General features: G+C 39.5%; 1 protein-coding gene across 1 annotated transcript in view; it reads right to left on the bottom strand.

Annotated features, from left to right (window-relative positions):
• Positions 1-645: 645 nt before the first annotated feature.
• The window catches only part of CFAP58 (cilia and flagella associated protein 58), a 59,817-nt gene continuing 40,295 nt past the window's right edge, over positions 646-20,167 (bottom strand). The window contains exons 16-18 of the mRNA XM_072870522.1: positions 7,538-7,657; positions 5,881-6,014; positions 646-1,610 (exon numbers count right to left, since the gene is read on the bottom strand). Coding sequence (XP_072726623.1) covers positions 1,490-1,610; positions 5,881-6,014; positions 7,538-7,657 — 375 coding nt within the window. The 3' untranslated portion in view covers positions 646-1,489. The remainder of the gene's footprint in view (positions 1,611-5,880; positions 6,015-7,537; positions 7,658-20,167) is intronic.

Below are 20,167 nucleotides of genomic sequence, written 5' to 3'. Positions count from 1 at the left end.
ATAAATGTGACTTTGATGATTTATTTCAGTACAAATTACCTCCCAGTATCAGTAAGCATAGCAGAGACGAGCTCCAGGCTGGATACTCAGGACCTTAACAAATACCAGCTTTTAAAAGCTTCAGAAAAACCTACTTGGGATCCCATCAAACTCAAGTGCCCATGTCAGTTGTTCTCAATTATTCTAACTATAAGGACATGTCAAGTACACAAAAGACACAATTCAGACAGCATGGCTGCCCTAAAATGATAACTTTAGCATAATGCACTTGACAGTGAAAAAGCAATAATAGCTATTTTGGGAACAAAAGAAAAATACAATGGATCTGATGACTAAGTGTTCTGGTCCCCAATGTAAAAGCAAAGTAGATCCCTGTCGTATTTAACTTGATTCCTTTGAATTAAACACTTCCATTAAAAGTTTCCCACAGTAGCTTTAATATTTAATTATGTATTCCACCAAAGGAAAGAACAAAATCTTTGCAAAGGGTTTTTTTGTGCATGTGAAATATTTATCAGCATATCTCTTTGGACAAGTATTTTTATCCCCCAGGCTGGGAAAAAGCTTCCATGTACAAATCAGTTTCAAAACATTTTATTTTACAGCTTGAAAGTTTTCTATACTTCAGCACCTCATGCCGTGACTTTGTTATTTCACTTGTTAATGAATGGTAATTAAATCTCTTTTGGCTGAAAAGGTTGGAAGGCTCCTGCTGTATTACAAAAACAATTTCTGAAAGTTACAAAAATGCCCAAGTGTCTAGAAATTAAAGAGTAAAGTTTGCCATGTTTTGAGTCCAAGTTTGAATCGCTTGGAAGGATTTATGTGGGAGAACAGCATGTCCCAGTCAGTGTGTACAGTCTCCCCAGCTGAACAGACATAATTATGTCACTTTCTGTCTACCAGAGTAAACAGAATCCGTATTCTTAATAATGTACATCGTGGCCACAAACTTCCTTGATCTTACTAACAGCTGTAGCAAACACTGCATAAACCCTATTATATACTACCTGCACAAAGAACTGCTACATGTGTACATCTAAGTAAAGACTTGTTAATTTTGCATTTGCTCAGTAGGGCTTGAAACATCAGCCTATTAATTTTTCCTCTTTTCTGTTTTCTCATTTCTTTCAGGTGCTTTGAGTCACAAGATAAATGGAGTGAGTGCTTACAACAGAGTTAGATAAAGGGGTAATAACTACATATTAAGGCATTTTGTGGTGTTACAGTGCTAAATGGAGACACAGTACTGAAGAAGAAATATCTGCATGGTCTCCACTATTCAGTTACCAGTGCAGGCTTCTGCTGGCATCATATGGGCAGATTTGGTCCACAGTTTGTAAACCAAAACTACGTTAATTCTACTATAAAATGCCTTTTCCTGAAGGCAATACAGTGATATCAGAGGGAAAGTTGATTCTGAATTTCTTTTAAAATTACAGTTTCTCAAAAAACATGGGAACGGGAATGTGACAAGATGAGTCCATTCCTAAGCTGTAACTTTGGGAAGGGGTCTGCTGAGAGCAAAGCCCCCTCCGGTGAAGCGAGGAACATCAGACTTGTGCCGTGGAAACTTAGGCTCCGTGTCAGTCAAGAATCGCTCCTTCTCCCTTTAAATAGAAACAAAGAAAGGGAAAATACATATTTCATTCTGCAGCCCAGTGATGTTTACAAACTAAGGAAATCTGTGTCCTCCAAAGTTTCTTTAATGCAACCACATATCAAGAGATCATTAAAAAATTGTTGATTAAAGCCTGTTAGGCTAAACCACCAAGACTAGGTGTCTGTTTGGATCTAATTACAAGCCTACTGATGGTTTTTGGAATTATTAAAAATTAGAAATAAATGAGCTCTCTTCATGCTACTCCCCAAAATGGTCAGAGCACCTCATTAGAGCAAGTTTGTACATGAGCTCCATGACTTCAGATTTCTAATCACCATCCCATTCTAGCAAGTATATGCCTGTTTTTAAACAAACAGCTACATTCATCAAAGGCGCAATGGGGAGATATTTTTTCTTTGTTGAATTTTAATGAATAAATAGTCTTATCTGTCTTCACATTTTAACAAAGTTCTAGTGATAATTACCCTGCCTGTGACATTTGCAGAAAACTACCAGTGTGCTGTGGGTGCACTGATAGCCCCAGGAAGTTGCTCCATCTGGGGATCCAGGAGGGCTTGAATTTGATGGCCTTAAGAGGATGGAACAAGCGTTAGCTGGTTCCACTCTTATGAGGTTGGGAGGGTAAGCACAGCAGAACAAATACGAAAGGCAGTATTTCAAACTCGCTGTGATATACCTGGAGGTTTCAGAGAAAGGTCCTGAGATATTTAAAATTAACCAAGTGGAGCTTTACAAAGTACTAGTTTATCATAACAGCAGAGGTCTCAAGGCTTTCAAAGAAGGTCAGTGCCATTACTTTTATTTTACAGTCATTGAGACTGAGACACAAACGTGAGTGCAACCAAGCTTTTGCAAAATCTAGCCTTGTCATATTAGTACCCTTTCTCAGTCCCCAGTAAGGGAAAAGAAAACACTTCCTGGAATTAATACTTTTCTCTTTGTCCCTAAATAACTGTGTCAGGAGAGAAGGAAGTTCAGAGAAACCCTGTAGGATGACTAGTTATGCTTCTGTTTCCAAATTCAACCCATATGGAGGTGGAAGAATAGGCAAAAGATGGCACAGATTAACTTAACCGTGAAAACCACTTATAACTGGTTTTAATTGTATCAGTGTAGCACTAACGGATGTGCCAGCTGATTGATAGAACTAAAAACTAACATGCCGTATTTAGATGGCTCATCCTATCTCACTATTGGGCTTCCAACTTTGGGGAGAGAAAATGATCCAGAGTCCGTGCTCATTCTTTCTTCATGCTCCCATGGAGACAGCCAACAGATGTGCTCATCAGTATGGAAAATTCTATGCAGCCGAATACTGTAATATATTATGCAGAATTAATGTGCAAGCAGCCACGTGCAAAAGCTCCCAGTTACTACTGACATCCTTCCGTGCAGTTATTTACATACATAGAACTGCAGGATCAGGTCTCTGGTGTGGATTTAAGCTTCATATTTTCTCACCAATCCTTATCAACAACAAACTGGAACCCTGGTGCTAGAAGCAACTAGGAAAGGTAGGGAAGCAGAAAGGGCGCAAGAAGCAGAAGGAGAGAATGGGAAGAGTGAGAAAAAGAAATCCTAAGACATCTGGGAAAGACAACATTCAGAATCAGAGAGCAGAAAAAGAGGATTTCAAATTCACAACCAAAATCTTAAACATTGGATTTTCAGCTTGAACACAAAACAATGCTAAATTCCTGTTGTCACTTATTATATTCCTTCAGCATCCCATGGAAAGCTGCATTAGTTCAGTATCAAGACTTTAAATCATAAACCAGAACTGTCTTGTGCAAATCAATAAAAGCTTTAGATGATACCTTTGTGTGAGGTTATCTGAGAGTATTAATTCTCTTTCATACCAGGGTAGTCAATAATGCTACTAATGCTATTGTCCTGACAGGATCCTCTTTTTATTAGCAAAACCAGCAACATTTATTTCAGACATGAAGTTAACATTAGCCAGCATGATAGAGATCAAGTCAGCAGTTTTGTGTCAGCTGGGATTTAGAGCAACCTGAGATGGTACGAATCAAACGGCCCTGGCTCTTTGGCTAGCATCCACCCACCAGGCAGTGCTGTCCAGCCCAGTCTGAGGCAGGAGCAATGTGGAATGGCTGTATGTCAGGGGTGAAGGACTCCTTGGGGAAGGATTTGGCTGCACAACAGGCTCTCTCTATTGCAGAGAGCAAAAGACGTCACGCACAATTGGCAGTTTGGAGAAGGAAGACAGCACAACAAAGTTGTTTCCTTTGCACTGCTGCTGGGCAACACAAAGCACAGTCTAGAGATTACAGAAGCTGCAGTTATCCAGGACTGAAATGCCCAGTTATGCCTTGGGGTGTGCATATCCTTCAAAGCAGGATGTAGTCCAAGAGGTTTGACTGGGGAACAAAACAATGAGGGCCAGAGGAGAGCACAGCCCAGCACCTGGCCACCTCTGAGCTGCCACAAAGACAAGAGAAGTGCGAGTCAGGGCTGACAGCACAGTGCTGGTAGCTTCTGAGCCTGAGGTGGGAGCAATGAGATACTATCATCCTGCAGAAGCATCACTAACAGCATCTGAATGTATTTCCAAAACACAGCTGTCACAAAGACACCGTGCTCATCGGACTACAGCCATGCCTGCGCACAAGAACAACAACCTGACAAGCTGCACTAATGGCACATATCTATCCTGAACCTATAAACAGTGTAATGAGTCCGGCACTAATTGACCTGCAACACCAAATTCCATTCACTGTGTATGATTAACAGACCCAAGTTCAGTCACCATCACCTCGCACAATATTTTTGTTTTACTTTAAAGCAGTTATGCCCCTAACAAGTTGGGTTTTTTCAATAGTTATGACAGGAATTAATTCTAGGTACGATATAACAACAAAACATGGGTGAATTTCTTCTCATCTGTTGAACAGAAAGGAACATGATGCCAGGGTCCAAAATGGAAACATTAAAACTATTGTGAAGAGGATACTTAGCTGCTGGAAATGGATTATCAGGCATTATGGTAGCCTCACATATTGATCCTAAAGCTCCAGGAAGGCCATTAGCACTGCTCAATTGTTGCTAATTCCAAACATTAAGGTAACATTATGCAATTTGCAGATGGACAAAAGTCACTGTTTATCACTGACTATTTTGCTAATTTAGTCATCAAAACTGTTTGCTGGCTGAAATATGATTGAGGAAGAAATAGATACAGGCAGCTTTGAATTATATTCAGCAACGTAGAGAACCGTTGGCTTTGGTGTGTGAGGAAGGGACAGGCTGAGGATGGAAAGGGGCGGAAAAACAAAAAGCATACACAGAAAAACTTCGTAACAGATCATGTCATCTGACTGCAGAAATCTAAGAAACTTGTCTTTAAAAGGAAAGTTCAATAATTCCATTTTCAGAAGTGACTAATAGTTTTGGTGTCCCAGCTTGAAGATTCATTATCAGAATAGTCTCATCTCTCAGCCTCTGCAAATTAGGTCACTTTAATGGGCCAGGAATTAGGCAACTAAGATCCTAGTCATTTTCTTTTAATCACAAGGAGCAGCTGAGCGCTCAGTTGTGGACTGAGAGTAGCAGGGAGGTGTCACCAAACTGCTACTGGTTAAGGAGAGACAACTACCTACAGGAAAGTTCTTCGGCTCTACCATCAAAAGGGTAAGACGTCTGACAAAGCCAGACTCTGAGCATTGCTCACTTTCCTCCATCTGGATGTAGGAAGGGAACAAGAAGCAATGGGGAATGCTCTTCTCTGCAACCATTGACAATGATATCTGCCGCCAGAAGGGGATAGTCATCAGTCACAACTACCACATTTTGGAAACAACAACAACATTGTTCTTACACCACGATTATGTAGTTGCCATGTGAAGAAAGGTTGTCCCCCATATAAGATGCTTTTTCATTATAACTTTTAAAATGCATTGAGGTCCTCATAATGCTTGAGGATCTCTCATTTGACGTGAGAGGCCAGACACTAATCTATGTCCTTTGGGCACCATCTCACTGGTATGAATAATTTAACTGCACTGCAGAACATGTCAGCAACATCTCTGCTGGATGTTCTTGTCCTGGCCATAGATCATGGAAAATCTAGACCAGACTGAAGTAATATGAAGGATAACATTCAGGAAAATTAGGCAACAATATTATATCACCTCAGTCAAATTTGACCACGTTCTGACCAAAAGGCTACAGCAGGATCTAAAAAAAATCTAGTTTATGCAGAAAGTTGTGTAGACAAAACTGTTATTTTCCCATACTTGGCCTGTTGTTCCTTGCGTTTCTGAGCCAGATATTTCTTTTTCACATTCAGAAGCTCGTTGGCAAGTCTTTCAATTTCATATTTGTATTCTTGGCTCTGTGATTCATACATATTCAATTCTGAGGACAAAACCTAACAAACAAAAGGCAAAAACCAGAAACAGGAGATGTTAGCTTCATTTACACATAAGTTAGTACTTTTACAAGCACTTTTTCCCTTCACACTTGATGATATAAGACATCACCATTTTCCACCACATCTCGTCTTCTATCATGATGTTCCATTTGATCACCTCTGCTCACCTAAGGACAATTTACAAAATTAAGGCTATGCCATTTAACCTCAATAAAACATGTAAAATATGCCCCAAGCATTATGGGAATGGTGTTAATACATACATTAGCTCTTAATGTTCTGGGACACAAATCTGGGTGAAAACCCAAAATGAAGGTCTTAAAAAATAATAAAGCAGGGATTTATTTAATAATAATGGGTTTTACTCCCAGGGATCCATTTTGTTACATTAAGTAATTAAATCCACACAGGCAAAGTAGTACCAGGCAGTATAAACATGAATACAATGCTGCTTTTATGCGAACCAGTAAACTTTAAAAAAAGTAGGCGCATGCATAGTGTGTTTTCCTTCTTTAAGAAAGAGAATAGCTTGACCTGGCACCACAAAATGGCGCACAAGCCAGTACGCTACAGCATACTGTGCCTGAAACACACAGTAGCAATTGACTTCATTAAGGACAAATGGGAACTGTATGGAAAACTTCAAATCACATTCAGTTTAGCTAAACTTTGGCTTCTATTTTACATTTTCTACGTTGTTTTTCTTCTCTGTGGAAAGCTAAGATTTGCATAACAGCCTCTTTGTTTCCTAAGGGCCCATCTGCTCCTGCATTTTTTTCCTCATGGTTAGTATAGACGTGATTATGATGCAGTGAACAGGAGATGATGACTTCAACAGAGAGAGGAGCTGTAGAAGTAGATGAACTCCTGGGGAGACTGATCTTTCATGCAGGCAAGAACAAGGGAAGATCAGCTTATTCTATCAAAGAATCACTTTTTAATATCATGCTTTCAAAGTTTCCCACAAGATTCCTTCAGAACCACGAAATCCTCCCTTCTAGTGACAAGGGGTTAGGACAGGTTACTGTCATCCCTATAAAAGTTGCAAGTCTAATATACGTGTACACATTGCAAGAGAAATAACAAGAATTTAAGACTGGATTCTCAATATATTCCCACTAGTTTGTTAAAAAGAAAATGAAATGGCTTTGACTTGCTTATTAACGATCTTAACAGTTCAAGAAAAGGGAAGGAGAATAAGCTTAATGGAAAACTGCTGGTGTCCCAGAATGCCCATGCCCAACAAGCATTTACAGCATTGTGCTGCACACTCATATTCTAATAAGACTTTTCCTCCATTTTAATGAAACAAACTAGCATAATGTAAAAAAAAGCTCTTCTACTGCTATTGGTTCTCCCTTGGAGAGACGCAGTATTAATCTTATTTTCCTGATCTAATATACGAAGGCATGCACACTGATCATTGAAAATCTTCCTGAAGCCTCAGTCCCCAGGATCACTGGTGAAGTCGTTCTGCAATCCTGGCAGCCCCTCAGCCAGAGATAAAGGGCATCCCTTACTTTCAGCTGTTTAGTCTTCTCTCGGAGAGTGTGCCTGTAGAGCTGCAACTGTTCTGCGGCTTCAGGCCCAGGCTGCCGGGCCAAGACATGCTTCAATTCCACATACAGTTTCTCCTTTTCCTAAGAAAAAGACAAGAGGAAGAGCTCTTATAAAACTAATATAGCAGCAGCACAACCTGTGATTAAATCAACCTCAATGAAAAATGCAACTCAATCAGGAAGATATTTGCAGAAACAAATCTGCCTGTCTGTCAGTCTTTCCTCACTAGCCATAAGGTATTTAAAGTTGTTGTGATAGCAGTGGGAGAGCTCATTAAGAGAAACATCCAGCTACATCGAGCCACGAATGAAATACTCTTAAACACTGTCATCAGTGAGCATGCTCGACCACAGAGAACATAAAACAGTCACTGGAAAAGTACCCAGGGGTGGGAAATTAATTACTAGTAACTGTGCTTATTGCAAGCTTTCTTCTTATGAGCCACATTGCCTTACATTAAGCATCATAGCTTCACGCAACAGGATGTGAGCTGGCTATAGAAACGTCAGGGAAGGACTGTACAAAAGAATAACTTCTTCTTCCAAAGAAAATCCTGCAAAGCACATGTACACTCACACACACACACCATACACATATATATATAACCTTTCACTTTAACTGCAGGGGCACTGGGAAAGGGAAATAAAGTATAAACAGCAACAACTCTGACTAGCACAATTACCACCAAGTAATTTCTCTTTGTCATGTGTCTCCTGTTCCTTCATGTTGGAATGGATATGGCCATGCCCAAACCAAAACCACACCATGGACCCACTTACAGATTTCTGTACTGAAAGGTTGTTTTCTGCTGTGTTTTGAGGATGTACTTGTTTCTAGCCTGAGGAATAAAGCACTGAACAAAGCCACCTTCATAGCTTTGCACATTACAATATTTTTCATATCTACCCTGTCAGACTAAGATTGTTATTATTTAACATTATTTAGCAAGATCGCATCCTTGTCTGGTACCTGGAGAGCTGGAATTAAAAAGGAGGGTTATTTGACTGGAAGTCAGAGTAGCAGACAAAAGATTTAACTGAAGAAGACAAAAATGCCAAGTAGGAGGTAGGATAGGTGATTATTTACACTGGCTTTGACAAAATTCCTTTTTACTGTCTTTTTCATAAGCTCTGTCTACAACTCTTAGTACAGAATTCTTCCGTCAATGTGGGAAATGGTGCCATCACATCACCTAGAATTGCTAGATTTGACCTTGCTTAGTGGTTGAGCCAGGAGTTTCAAAAGTGGATTGTTATTTTGAAGATGTAAAATTCTACGTGTCCAGTCTTCAAGAGCATAAGGAGTCCGGAGTTTTTAGACCTCAGTGTTTTCTGAAAACCATGCACTATAGTGGTCACAAGTTGGAACCCAAAAATGGAAGCACTTCAAATCATAAATTACTTTTGCAAGCATTGCCCTTAGACTCTGAGTATTACTGAGGAAGAGTTCCTTATAAATTAAGTTGTTCACAGTTTATCCCTGGAAAAATCAAAACCTCCTGAGACTCAGACTGAAGTTTGCATAGTGGCAAAAGTTAAATTGATAATTCATTCTCAGTAGAGAGTTGTTATGTCACTACAAGTGGTTTCCACTACCACCTTTTCTTCCTGAGGAAGCAAGATTTTACTGCAAGTTAAAAACAACAGCAAAAGAAAAATCTGCCTTGTCAAAATCTGGCCGGTCAATATTAACATTCCACCCCTGAATATATCACAGATTTGTATTTTGAAAGAGTGTAACTGTAATTTGGATAAATATGGAGCAGTTGATGGATTGAAGGTCTTATGTGCAATTGTTTTCCAATTTATTTCTCTCCTAACCCTCTACAAGGGCCAACCAAGCTCTTCAAACATTGTGCAATGGTGTGTATAATAACCCCATTTAGAGACAAAGCGTGCAATTCTATTATAAGGAGAATCTATCTTATGCAACAGAGACTCGTTAGCTGTCCGATGTATATTGTCTCCATAATCCAACAGAGGCAGAACCAGCTGTCTTATAATGCATATCTTGTCCTTCCTTGCGAAGCGCTGTCCATCTCTTTTACGTCTAGTCAATTAATTTGTCACTGGGTTAGAAGCACCATATGTCACCAAAACATTAAAAGAAAATCCTGGTTACTTCTTTCCTCATCAGCAAAAGTTTATGTTCACAGGTTGGCATTTCTGTAATTTCTGACATTTTACCCCAGGATGAAAAAAAAAAAAAAAAAAATTAATTTAAATTAATTTTAAAACAGCAACCACCAGAGTAAATCGAGGTCAGTCACAAGGTACATGTGATACTACCACCAAAAATGCATTGCTTATAGCAGGTACTTTTATCTCTACACAAAACAAATCGGGAATGCCGAGGAAAAAAAAGGGACAAATAATAAAGAAAAGCACAAAATAATAAAGAAAAATTTTGGCTTCTACAATACTCTAGCTGTATTCAAAGGACAGACAAGCTGTGCAATGTGTATTACATGCAGATATCTTAAAAATAGCCAGCTATCAGATACTGCATAGAACATATAGAAAGACCTGCAGGGTTGTCTGATGTGTGAGTTGCAGCCAAAGTAGCTTTCAGTTCTAGTGCATAAATTAATAACCACAGAAGGTGGATCTATGTTGCTTTTTTGTTTTGGAAGCAAGTAAAATGCATGTGCATTCCTTAAAATGTCTGAGAACCCAATGGGGCCGGACGGAGAGAAGGTATCCTGACACTGACAAGAAAATCATAAGTCAGCAATGATGACCTGTGGTGTAGCAGGTAATCCGGAAAAAAGAGGGTAAGCTGATCTGTTTGGTGCCTATTGGAAGTCAGTTAACACTATTTTGTCCAAAGTAGAAGTCAGTAAACTCTATTTATTTCTGTTGGGGGCTGCACAGATGATTTTGGAGAAAAAGCTACCTGAAATCCTACCCCCATTGAGCAGGAAAAAGTCAATTCATTATAGCATGTGTAAGATGGGTTTCTTTGGCTTGTCCTAAACTGCCTCCCCTCACACTCCGTCCTCGTGCCAGGCTGCAATCACAACATACATCTTGCCAGAGTTACACGTTCTTGAGATGAAAATAATTTAAAATCACAAACACTCTGCGAGGCACTACTCTTCTTGAGGAGGTGAAGGAAGATCCATCAGATCTCTCTGTAACTCCACGCTGTTAAGCCTTCACTGGTAAGAGTAATGTACATGTCTTCAGATCAGGCCTAGGCCCGTACCAAAGCTTTTTATGTGATCCTTCCCATGGCAAAATGCCCATGGAATTCAGCAGGTGTTTGGCTGTAGGACTGAGCCCACAATGTCAACCAGCTTCATTGGTTTACAGCATAAACTAAGCCAAGCCAATGGTGGAGAGATGAGGGCACATTCATTTTGTGTACGTAGGGCACACTGGGAGACTCAGATTGAGGGTTACAGTCAAATTTCAGGCATTCCAAAGAGAATTTCAGTGCCTCTGTGACTACCTGCTGTAAAAACTGTGTAAATAAAACTCCACATTATTTTTAGAACAGCCCTTCCTGTCTTAGATTTATTTTCCAGGGGAGCACCGAGGAGGCCACAGATCTGCCTTTAGGCTCGGCCATGACAATATGTTTCTGCATCCCTAAGTCTCTCACCTATTAATTCGGAGGTGGGGGGATTGTTGCTTTCCCCTAAATTTAACTAGCTGCTGTCTCAGCCAGAATCTGGAGTTCTCCTGGCCTGCTTCCTCTACACCAAATTGAGGAAAAATAATTTTCTTCTGCAGAGGACTGGAGGGTGTTTGGAAAATTTCAATTGGTCCTTCAGGACTCAGTGGTCGTGAGTTTGCTCGGTCTACAGCAAGAAGAATCACAATCCTACTCCAAAAGAAGCTATTGCTGCTGACCAGCACAGCCCAACTTGCTCATTGTTCCCTGCCAGAGGGACCATCAGCCCCATCAGACACATTCCCAAAATGACACCACGGCATTTCACTGCTTTGACAAGGAGTAGGAGGCAGTCAGCAATTCTGGGATAGACCAATGCACCTGGTATTAGCTCTAGAGATGAGACTCCATTTCATACACCTTCTCCCTCACCATGACACTAGGAAACTCCCAAAATGACCCATCTTGTTAGTTAGCCCAGAGTATCATTCTGAGCCAGAGATGATGGATGACCGTACATTTAATGAAGACATATTCGCAGCAGAAATAGGCCATGAAGTCCCAGCTTCCTCATTTTTATCAGCTTGTCTTTCCAAGTAGATAATTCAACAAATTTAGCTGGCATAGCAGCACACCAACAGCCTTCTCCACCAAAAATCCTACTGTGTGCCAAAAGCTTTCTATCACACAAATTATTAAGAAAACCTACACACAAAGAATCCCAAACCCTTTGACTCAGAGTAAATTTCATTTATGTTAGCTCCTGTCTCCAGCAATTGAGCTAAAGGAAAAAACCCAACGAGATAAAGATGTAGAGCAAAAGTGTACAATGCAGTGTATGGTGGCAAACCCCAAAATATTTAACCTAGCTAAAAATCCTTAGCTTAACTAGTAAGGTGGAGAAAGCAACACAGTAACTCTGTAAACACACTACAGTTCCGCATGGCTTTGGTGAGGAAAACAAGTCAGTCAACATGCCACGGGGTGTTTCTTGTTTATTGGCATTATAACCCAAATGTCAGTGCTATGCTGAACTCCAGAGCCATTTTGTTTACGATGCCATGCAGCAGCAGAGTATCCTTAAGGGGCTGTGATCCATTTTCAGAAGTGTTAAACAGGACACTGAAATCTGAATTAAATACATACATAGACATACATATCTAGTCATAGTCATTTTACCTGTATAAGCTGCACACTTTTTTGTGTGTATGTGTATACCTAATAGCGTAGCTGTTGGCTCAGGACATCTATGATTAAAAGTTTTATGAGGTGTAGAAAAAATTAGCATACAGTAACCTTCACGAATTTATAACAATAGAAGAAAGTTGCCTCCAGCACTGTGAGAAATGTGCAGTATAAACTTTCTCAATAAACACTTTTCAAAAGCTCCTGCTCTTTCTTGTCTATTCCACATCCATCAGCAAACACCTTTGCAAGCATGCAGCTCCCTAGAAGAGTTTGTATTTTCATCATCATCTAGACCCTCCTTTAACTGTCCAATGTAAGGTTTTTTTATTGGGCAAATTAATTCAGGTTTGAAACAGGGCACTGGAGTCCTTTCACAATATGGCAACACTAACGCTGCATGAGACACTTGGAATTTTCTTCTTAAAACACTGCCACCAACTTGAAGGAAAGGCTGGGATCATTTCCCTGTCTTTGGTGAAATTCGCACCACTCTAGATGGAGTTAAATTAAACCTGTCTTATGACTTATCCCTCCAGTTGATAATAATGCTTCTCAAGAGCAAATCTGTTTCCTTTGGCACAGAGCAGACTGCACCAAATTGACTGGCATTTTCAAAACAGCTTAATGAGAGAGGAAAAAACACCTTGGAGCATCTTCTAAGGTCTTCACCCTTGACTCTTCTTTGTAACAGTAAGAGCTGAATGCTGCATTATTACCGTCTTCCAGGAACAACAAAGTACAAACATTTCCACCTAAAGTGCAATTGCAGCTTATTATTATTATTATTATTATTGCTAGGTACTGGTACTATTGTATCTTCCTTAGGAAGCACGTGGGAAAACAGGGGGTTTTTTCCAATGGACAAACAAATAGGTTATGTATCCTCCTCTCCTTTCAGTTTCTGAACTCTGAGACACAAGGATAACAATCTATCAGAAGAAAATGGCATGGATGCCTCTTGCTGAAATAACAGCTGCAATTCCCTTTTTACTATTGACACTACACAAGAGTTTATAAAAACATTAATCAGAGTAGCTCATTTAATCACACTGTTTATACTTTACATTGCAGAAGATGATCAATTAATTAACCCCTGTTCTTCTATATGTGCGAACAGGAACACACATACACACATATACACACAAAAGAAAAGTGAGCTGTTCCTTGAAGGTGAGAATTACCCTTGACATGGCGTGGATTGATGTAAATGTTCCAGCTATTTCCACAGTGCCTGCAGCTTGACAGTTGGACTGAACAGAGCTCTAAACAAACCTTTGTTTCACATTCTAGTAGCGGCTTGTCTTAAAGCGTTCTGGAGAAGATTCAGAGGTTGATACAAATCTTATCAACAAGGAATCTAAATATTCTAAGCGAATAAGTCTACAAAGCAAACAATGGGGAACCTTTTACTGGCTAATAATTACTATATACAGGGTTTCAAGCCAAAAAAGAAGTCTCTTCTTCAAATGTAGACTATATTACTTTAAACCTCTGTATTTTAATGTCAGTGTAACAGCATGTATTTTAACTATTCAATAGCCATTTAGATTTTTAAAATATCAGATGAATCAAAGGAGAATTATCACAGCTCTGCTGTTAATGATTAGCTGTTCCTGCAGGTGGAGGCTTGGGATGGGGATTCCCAGCAGACCCAGCTTCTGCTCTCACTTCTGACTGATCTGAGAGATGACCTCGAAGGGTCAGAGAAACTGTAGAGCTGCTTCTAGAAATACCTATCTGTGAGTTAGGCACCTACATCTCTTTAATCACCTGCTTGACTTAGATCCTTAGATTTCCCTGAAAGATGAGAGCACTTAGCTTCAAGTCCTTTGGTGTTCTGAATTGCTACCTCTAGACAGCTGTCTTAAAGTCAAGCCACCACTTAAATCTACAAATACCTGTCTAACAAGGCAGTAAAGCCTACATACATCTTTCTGACAGGATAGCAGAGTTTCCCTGCATGTGTCAAGTACCTCAGGGAAGAAAGAGTGGTCTCCTGTTACACTTTGGAACCTATTAAGAAATAACAGTGCATCTAAGAAACACACACCGCACTTCTGAAATCATGAATGTTGTAATATATGGCTTCCTCCAGACTCACTGTAATTAGAGCTGACCCTCTGCCATCCTTCGAGGAGTTCTGTTTCAGCTCCCCCTGCCTGCTTCTTACAATTCAAAGAAACAGAAATAGGACTAAAGGAAGGGGAAAGAGAGCGAACCCTAATGTTCATGTAAAAACAACTGCTGTGCCCACGTGTGCCATCCCCTGTTTAAGATTACAGCTATATCTACCAAGACAGGCACAGGAAGATTTGAGCTCTGAGCCTAGAGGATGTGGAGCAACTGGCTGACGGACACACCCCAGCTGGCAGAGAGTCTCCCTGCGCAGGGTTCATGGCTCCTGTGCACTCGGCAGCTCGTGTCTGGCTGTCTTAGAGTGAAGAATGAGGAACGGGGTTCTTTCTACACCTGTTTGTGTCCTCGTGTGCCCAATTTTAAGCTACCTTTTTTAAAAAAAACCAAAACAACAATATAGTGGCTCTAACTGCCTGCCCCTAACTGCCCCAAAACAGCCTTAGCGGTGCTGCACCTCTCTGCATGTGTTTTCTCAGTAACAGCACCATTCACACTCCTAAAAGAATGAAAATAAGTTATCTGAAATAGATAAAAACTAGTCTGTCCCTGTGGGATGTCTTTTTTTGTTGGGTGTTGCTGTTGTTGCAACTATCATGCAAAATAACAATCCATCGCTGAATGGGATGCTGTAGATTGTCCATATCTTGCTGCTGAGGGAGGAGCAGAATACCCTTGCCTCAGTGGAAGAACGCTTGCCAAAGGGTACACCTGAATAATAAAGATTTGCAGCTGGCTCTGGGCCACCCTACATAATATGGGTTTGTGAGTGTATTTCTACACTGCTGTTGCACTCCTCCGGTATTTTAACTTCTCTAGCAGCTTCTGGATGGCTGACAATCAGTATCGGATTGCTAACAGCACTGCAAAGTTTGTGCATTGCAATGTATTCAGTCAGCACAGCAAGTCATTTACTTTCCCTTAACAAGATAACTGGTTGATTAATATACTTTACCCTGGGGTGCGCAGCAGATTTATTTCCTTCCCTGATACATGCTGAATACAGGAATGAGGAGTAAACAAGTTTGTTTTCAGTTATTTGTTATTTACTGGAACAATTCCTGAACTTTTTACTCAAACTTTATTCTAGTGAACCATTGTTGAAGCTAATGGCAATTCTGACTGAGTCAGGACTTTAGGAATGGGTCATTTTACAAAGTATTTTAAGTCTAATGACACAAGGTATCCATGCTCAGGATTTCTGGGTTCAAACCAGATGTCATGCATTTGAATAAAATACTTTGGTGATCACCGTTTCTGCTTTTCTGATGCAGATTACAGATAACAGTGATGTACCTTGGGTACTTTTATGGCCTCCTCCTTTCAGTACCTGAATGCTGTTAAATCTATAATGTACTTATGCTGAAGTACTGCTTCCAGCCAGTGCAGTGATCCTCTTCTCATTCTCATACAAAAGGGTCTGGACACAAAGAGTTGCTACATGAATTGCCAGAATTCACTAAAACTCCTGGAAGATACACAGAAATGAAACTCAGTCTCCGAAGCTCCCAGGATCACCATGCTGAGTAAGCCAATACATCTGCTCCTTGCTTTTCAGAAACACCAGGGCTAGACTACAGCAGAAGGTTAGAAGCATGGGAGAAAAGTCACAACCATAAACCACAGTATACTTCAAGCCAACAGTCTGTCTCATGCATGCTAAAATTCATGGACTGGGAGTACATGTATTAGAACGCAGGAAACAAATCAATACTTGACATTCATCTATCAAGGATTGTATTTGTGTAAGTAAATCAATCTTGCATGATGTGGAGGGATGGCATCTGATGACCCACTAGAGTTCTCTTTCAAGCTCAAGTAAATATATCAATTCTCCTAAAAAACTTTAAAAACAGGTTATGCATTCATGTACATTTGCCACCTATAAACCTTAAGAGATTTTTACTCTACCTGCAACTTCCTCATCTTTGTAAATGGCATCTGAATATTTCTGACTAAAACACCATTAGAGCACCTAAAAATGGTGCAGATCCCCAGAAGTTATTTTGACCTGTTTTCTTCTAACTTCTCAAATAAATTTGCACCTTGCTTCTGTCCAAACCATTTATTATGAGAAATCTGTTTTGTTTATGAGGGCAATGTAGTTCTGCAAAGATTCAGGAAAAATTAGACTCTTCCACTAAGAAAATTCGTTACCAAAAACGTTTTGTTTGATCACTAAGTAAGCTGCTTTGCTTCCCATTTCCCAGTGGAAGAAATATTTGCACTATTTTTATTGGAAAATTATTTTCTTACTCTAAAGAGCAGCAGATTATCTTCACCTGATGAAATTAAAGTGATCAGCACCTTTCCTGCCTGTTTTTTCAAAACCCTGTTTAAACAAACAGAGCCTAAACAAAAAAACCAAAAAGGCTATTTTCCTGGGAAGACTTGATTCTCTTCCATTTGAATTGCAGCACATGTGGGAGGAGGGAAAGAATGTAAATGTCAATGTGTTTTTAAGAGCAGTTTATCATGCTGTAAGTTTCTATAGCATAGAACATCTTCTAATTCTAGATGGACTGAGATTAGAAGGGCTAAAATAAACTAATGCTCCAAGAAGCATATTCAAAATACACAGAAATAGAAATCAACTCCTTTCTGAGGAGAGCCAGGGCAAGAACTGAACATTCCTCAAATCCCTATTGAATTCTTAAGGCTTACACAAAACTTTCAGGTAGATATGTAGACCCTCAATAAAGCTTCACACAGGTGAATTATCTTTCCTGTTTATGGAATGTGATTACTTATTACATCATCACAGGATTGCATACGAGCCCAGGTTAAGTTGCACCGAGGATTAACACAATGATTCTACAATTTGCTCAGTGTGAGTGGTTCTACCCTACTCACAGAACCTACTGGATACACAATAAGTTTTTTAAAAAATAGATAATTAAATTAATTGGAAAAATAGTATCAGTGGCAGAACAAAAGGCACTAGAGAAATTCTAATTGTATGGAGAAATCATCACGCCAGGCATAGAATCACTAAAAGACACTAATCCTTCAACTTAACACCAACACTAAAATACAAAACATTTCCACTTACAGTCAAAGTTAAAATCCCCAATCAAAGACCTAGTTCAGCAATGAACATTTCAAGCACAACAAAAGGAAAATAAAAGGACAGCACAAGAAGGAAAGAACCTGAAAAAGTAGTCCTGAAGGACGACGATGCATTAAGTACCTCCATATGCCACTTCATACTGCATTGGAGACTCCAGTTCAAATCAGATTCAAGGCTCTGGACTGAAATTAATTTGATGGAACTAACTCAGTAGACTGTTGTGCATCAAAATAATTGTGTTGATAATTAGATATTTTTTGTTCATCACTAGTTAGAACTGGGTTACAGCCAGAGTTCACGGGAGTACATTATTTTTTCATTTGAAAAAACAACAGAGATTCTCTTCAGAGTCCAATTCTAAATCAAGGCAATTCTTACAGTGTGCCTTTGACACACCAGTGCCTAATTCTGCATGACACTGGAGAAGTAAACATTTTTTTTTTTTTTTTTTATGATTCATACCCAACTGAAAGCCAAAAAGTAAATGCTGGGCCCGAGTCCTTACTGTATTTCTCATTTCTATATTCCAATATAAATCCCTTTAAATTCTGGCCACCAACTTACAACTGGAGTAATAAACTCAAAAACCACACTCCACCAAGTACTGTTTTCTCTCTCTACTCTTCCTTAAGATATATAACAACGCTTGGGTTTTTAGAAGGACAGGAAAGCATTTTTCTGCCTTTTTTTTGCCATGTCAGGAACCATTTGTTCAAATGTTAGAAGTTTTGCTAGCTTAGCTTTCTCAGTTAGTGGTGCAATTTCTTTGTGCTGACATGGCTATGCCAGGTACTGGCTATGCAATTAGATGCAATTATACTGGCAAGAAAGTGTTCTGCCATTCAAGAGCTGGTATAAGCTAAATCAGAAAAGTGACTTTTTTGCCAGTAGGAATGGTACTTCTAAGCATAGAAAAGGCCTAAAGCTCAATATACTCACCCCTTTAATTGAGGGCTGAGAGAACCGCTAGGTTCAGCCACAAGATAGGGCATTAATCCAGTGCTTCCAGAGAAAGTCAAATCCTCCAGGAAATAGAGATAGAAAAGAGCCAAGTCCTAGTAAAGTATAAAAAGCCAAAAAGAAAATTTCCCTTTTCATTTTTGGATGGAAAAATCCCTTCAAAAGGCTGACTTTATATATAAATGATAAAGGAGCAGTAAAGAAAGGATTGTATTTTGGCAGTAGATTTTGCAGTTCACCTGTAAGTTTCAGTGCGCACAAAGCACTCTCCCAAACTACCTCTGCTAAAATCTCTCTAAAGGCAGGATGACAGAGAAACAATAATGGGCAGGTCAAAAGAGACTCTTAGGGATTCTACAGTCATTAGTTTCCTGAAGTGAATTGCAGTTATTTTTATGAAAATAGACAATTCTGCCAAAAAAATCCCCAACTCGGACTATCTACCCTATATGTAACATGTAAGTAGGTTATACTCTCAAATCCAAGTAGAATCTATACTTGGCACCTAAAATATATAAATGCCAAATCTGAGAGGGTAAAGTAAATCTCAGCCATTTTGAAGATGTACAGATAATACTTAAAATAAAACTGAACTGGGCCTTAAGAATACCAAAATAAAGGAAAGTAAAAGGAGTGTTTCTCCTATTTTCCGTAGCAGGCTGTCCAATGAGAAAATCTGTTACTTGGCATTTGAGCACACTTTTCTGCATTACGTGCTGTATAATGGAAGCTACACGAGCACTGTGAGAGCGATGAAGAACCTAGCAGAAGCATGCTTCATGAAACTGCCAAGCTAGGGAAAGAAATTATTTTCAAGAAGACTAGGCTCTCATGAATGGGGCTGAAAAAAATGATACAAGATTGAAAAAAAACCCAGTATTTTAGATAATAAATGGGCAGAAAATCTTTGTATAACAAATACATGGAAGCAAATTCCAAAGCTCCTCCATGAGCTGGGAGAAAACTTTGATTTCAGTAGCAGCCAGCCTGCATAAACCCACATGGTAACACACTGTTCTAAAGCAGATTTCTTTATGAAACTATAGTACCAGCTCTGAGAAATAAGGATGGTTATGTATATGTTCAGACACTATAGCAACAAGAGCCTCAAATTGGATAGAACAGCTCTACTACCAAGTTAGCACAAATGAAATAAAACATCCGCCTATTTTGAGTGTTTAGCTAGCTATTGTTACTACTGAATTGAGTCATGTCTCTAATATATTCACTCACACACCACTGTAAGAGTGGAAATGATTTTATTCCCTTTTTACTTGATGTGAGGCATGCAAAAGCTAAATAACCTGCCCAAGGTCACAGAGAAAGTCCCTTTCACTTTCTCCTCCCTGTATCTCACAATACCTGAAATGAAACTCTGCTGATTTATACTGGAGACAGCAGTATCCCCTCTGCTCCTCCTACTCTCTGTCAGTGGGACCATCAGTTCTTTGGGGGGATTGAAACTTAGCTCAAAACTTGGCTCAATACAAGGACATGTGGGTGTTATCTGCCTGTAATCCCTGAGTCAGATATATGAGCTAATCATGCCTTTTGCCCTTGCACTCTTTGAAACTATGAGCTCAAGATGCTAACAGCCTGGAAGCATCACATTCTGACTGTC

The sequence above is a fragment of the Ciconia boyciana genome, chromosome 8 (assembly GCF_034638445.1).
Source record: "Ciconia boyciana chromosome 8, ASM3463844v1, whole genome shotgun sequence".
Lineage (NCBI taxonomy): Eukaryota > Metazoa > Chordata > Aves > Ciconiiformes > Ciconiidae > Ciconia > Ciconia boyciana.
This window is presented reverse-complemented; position numbering and strand designations above follow the sequence as displayed.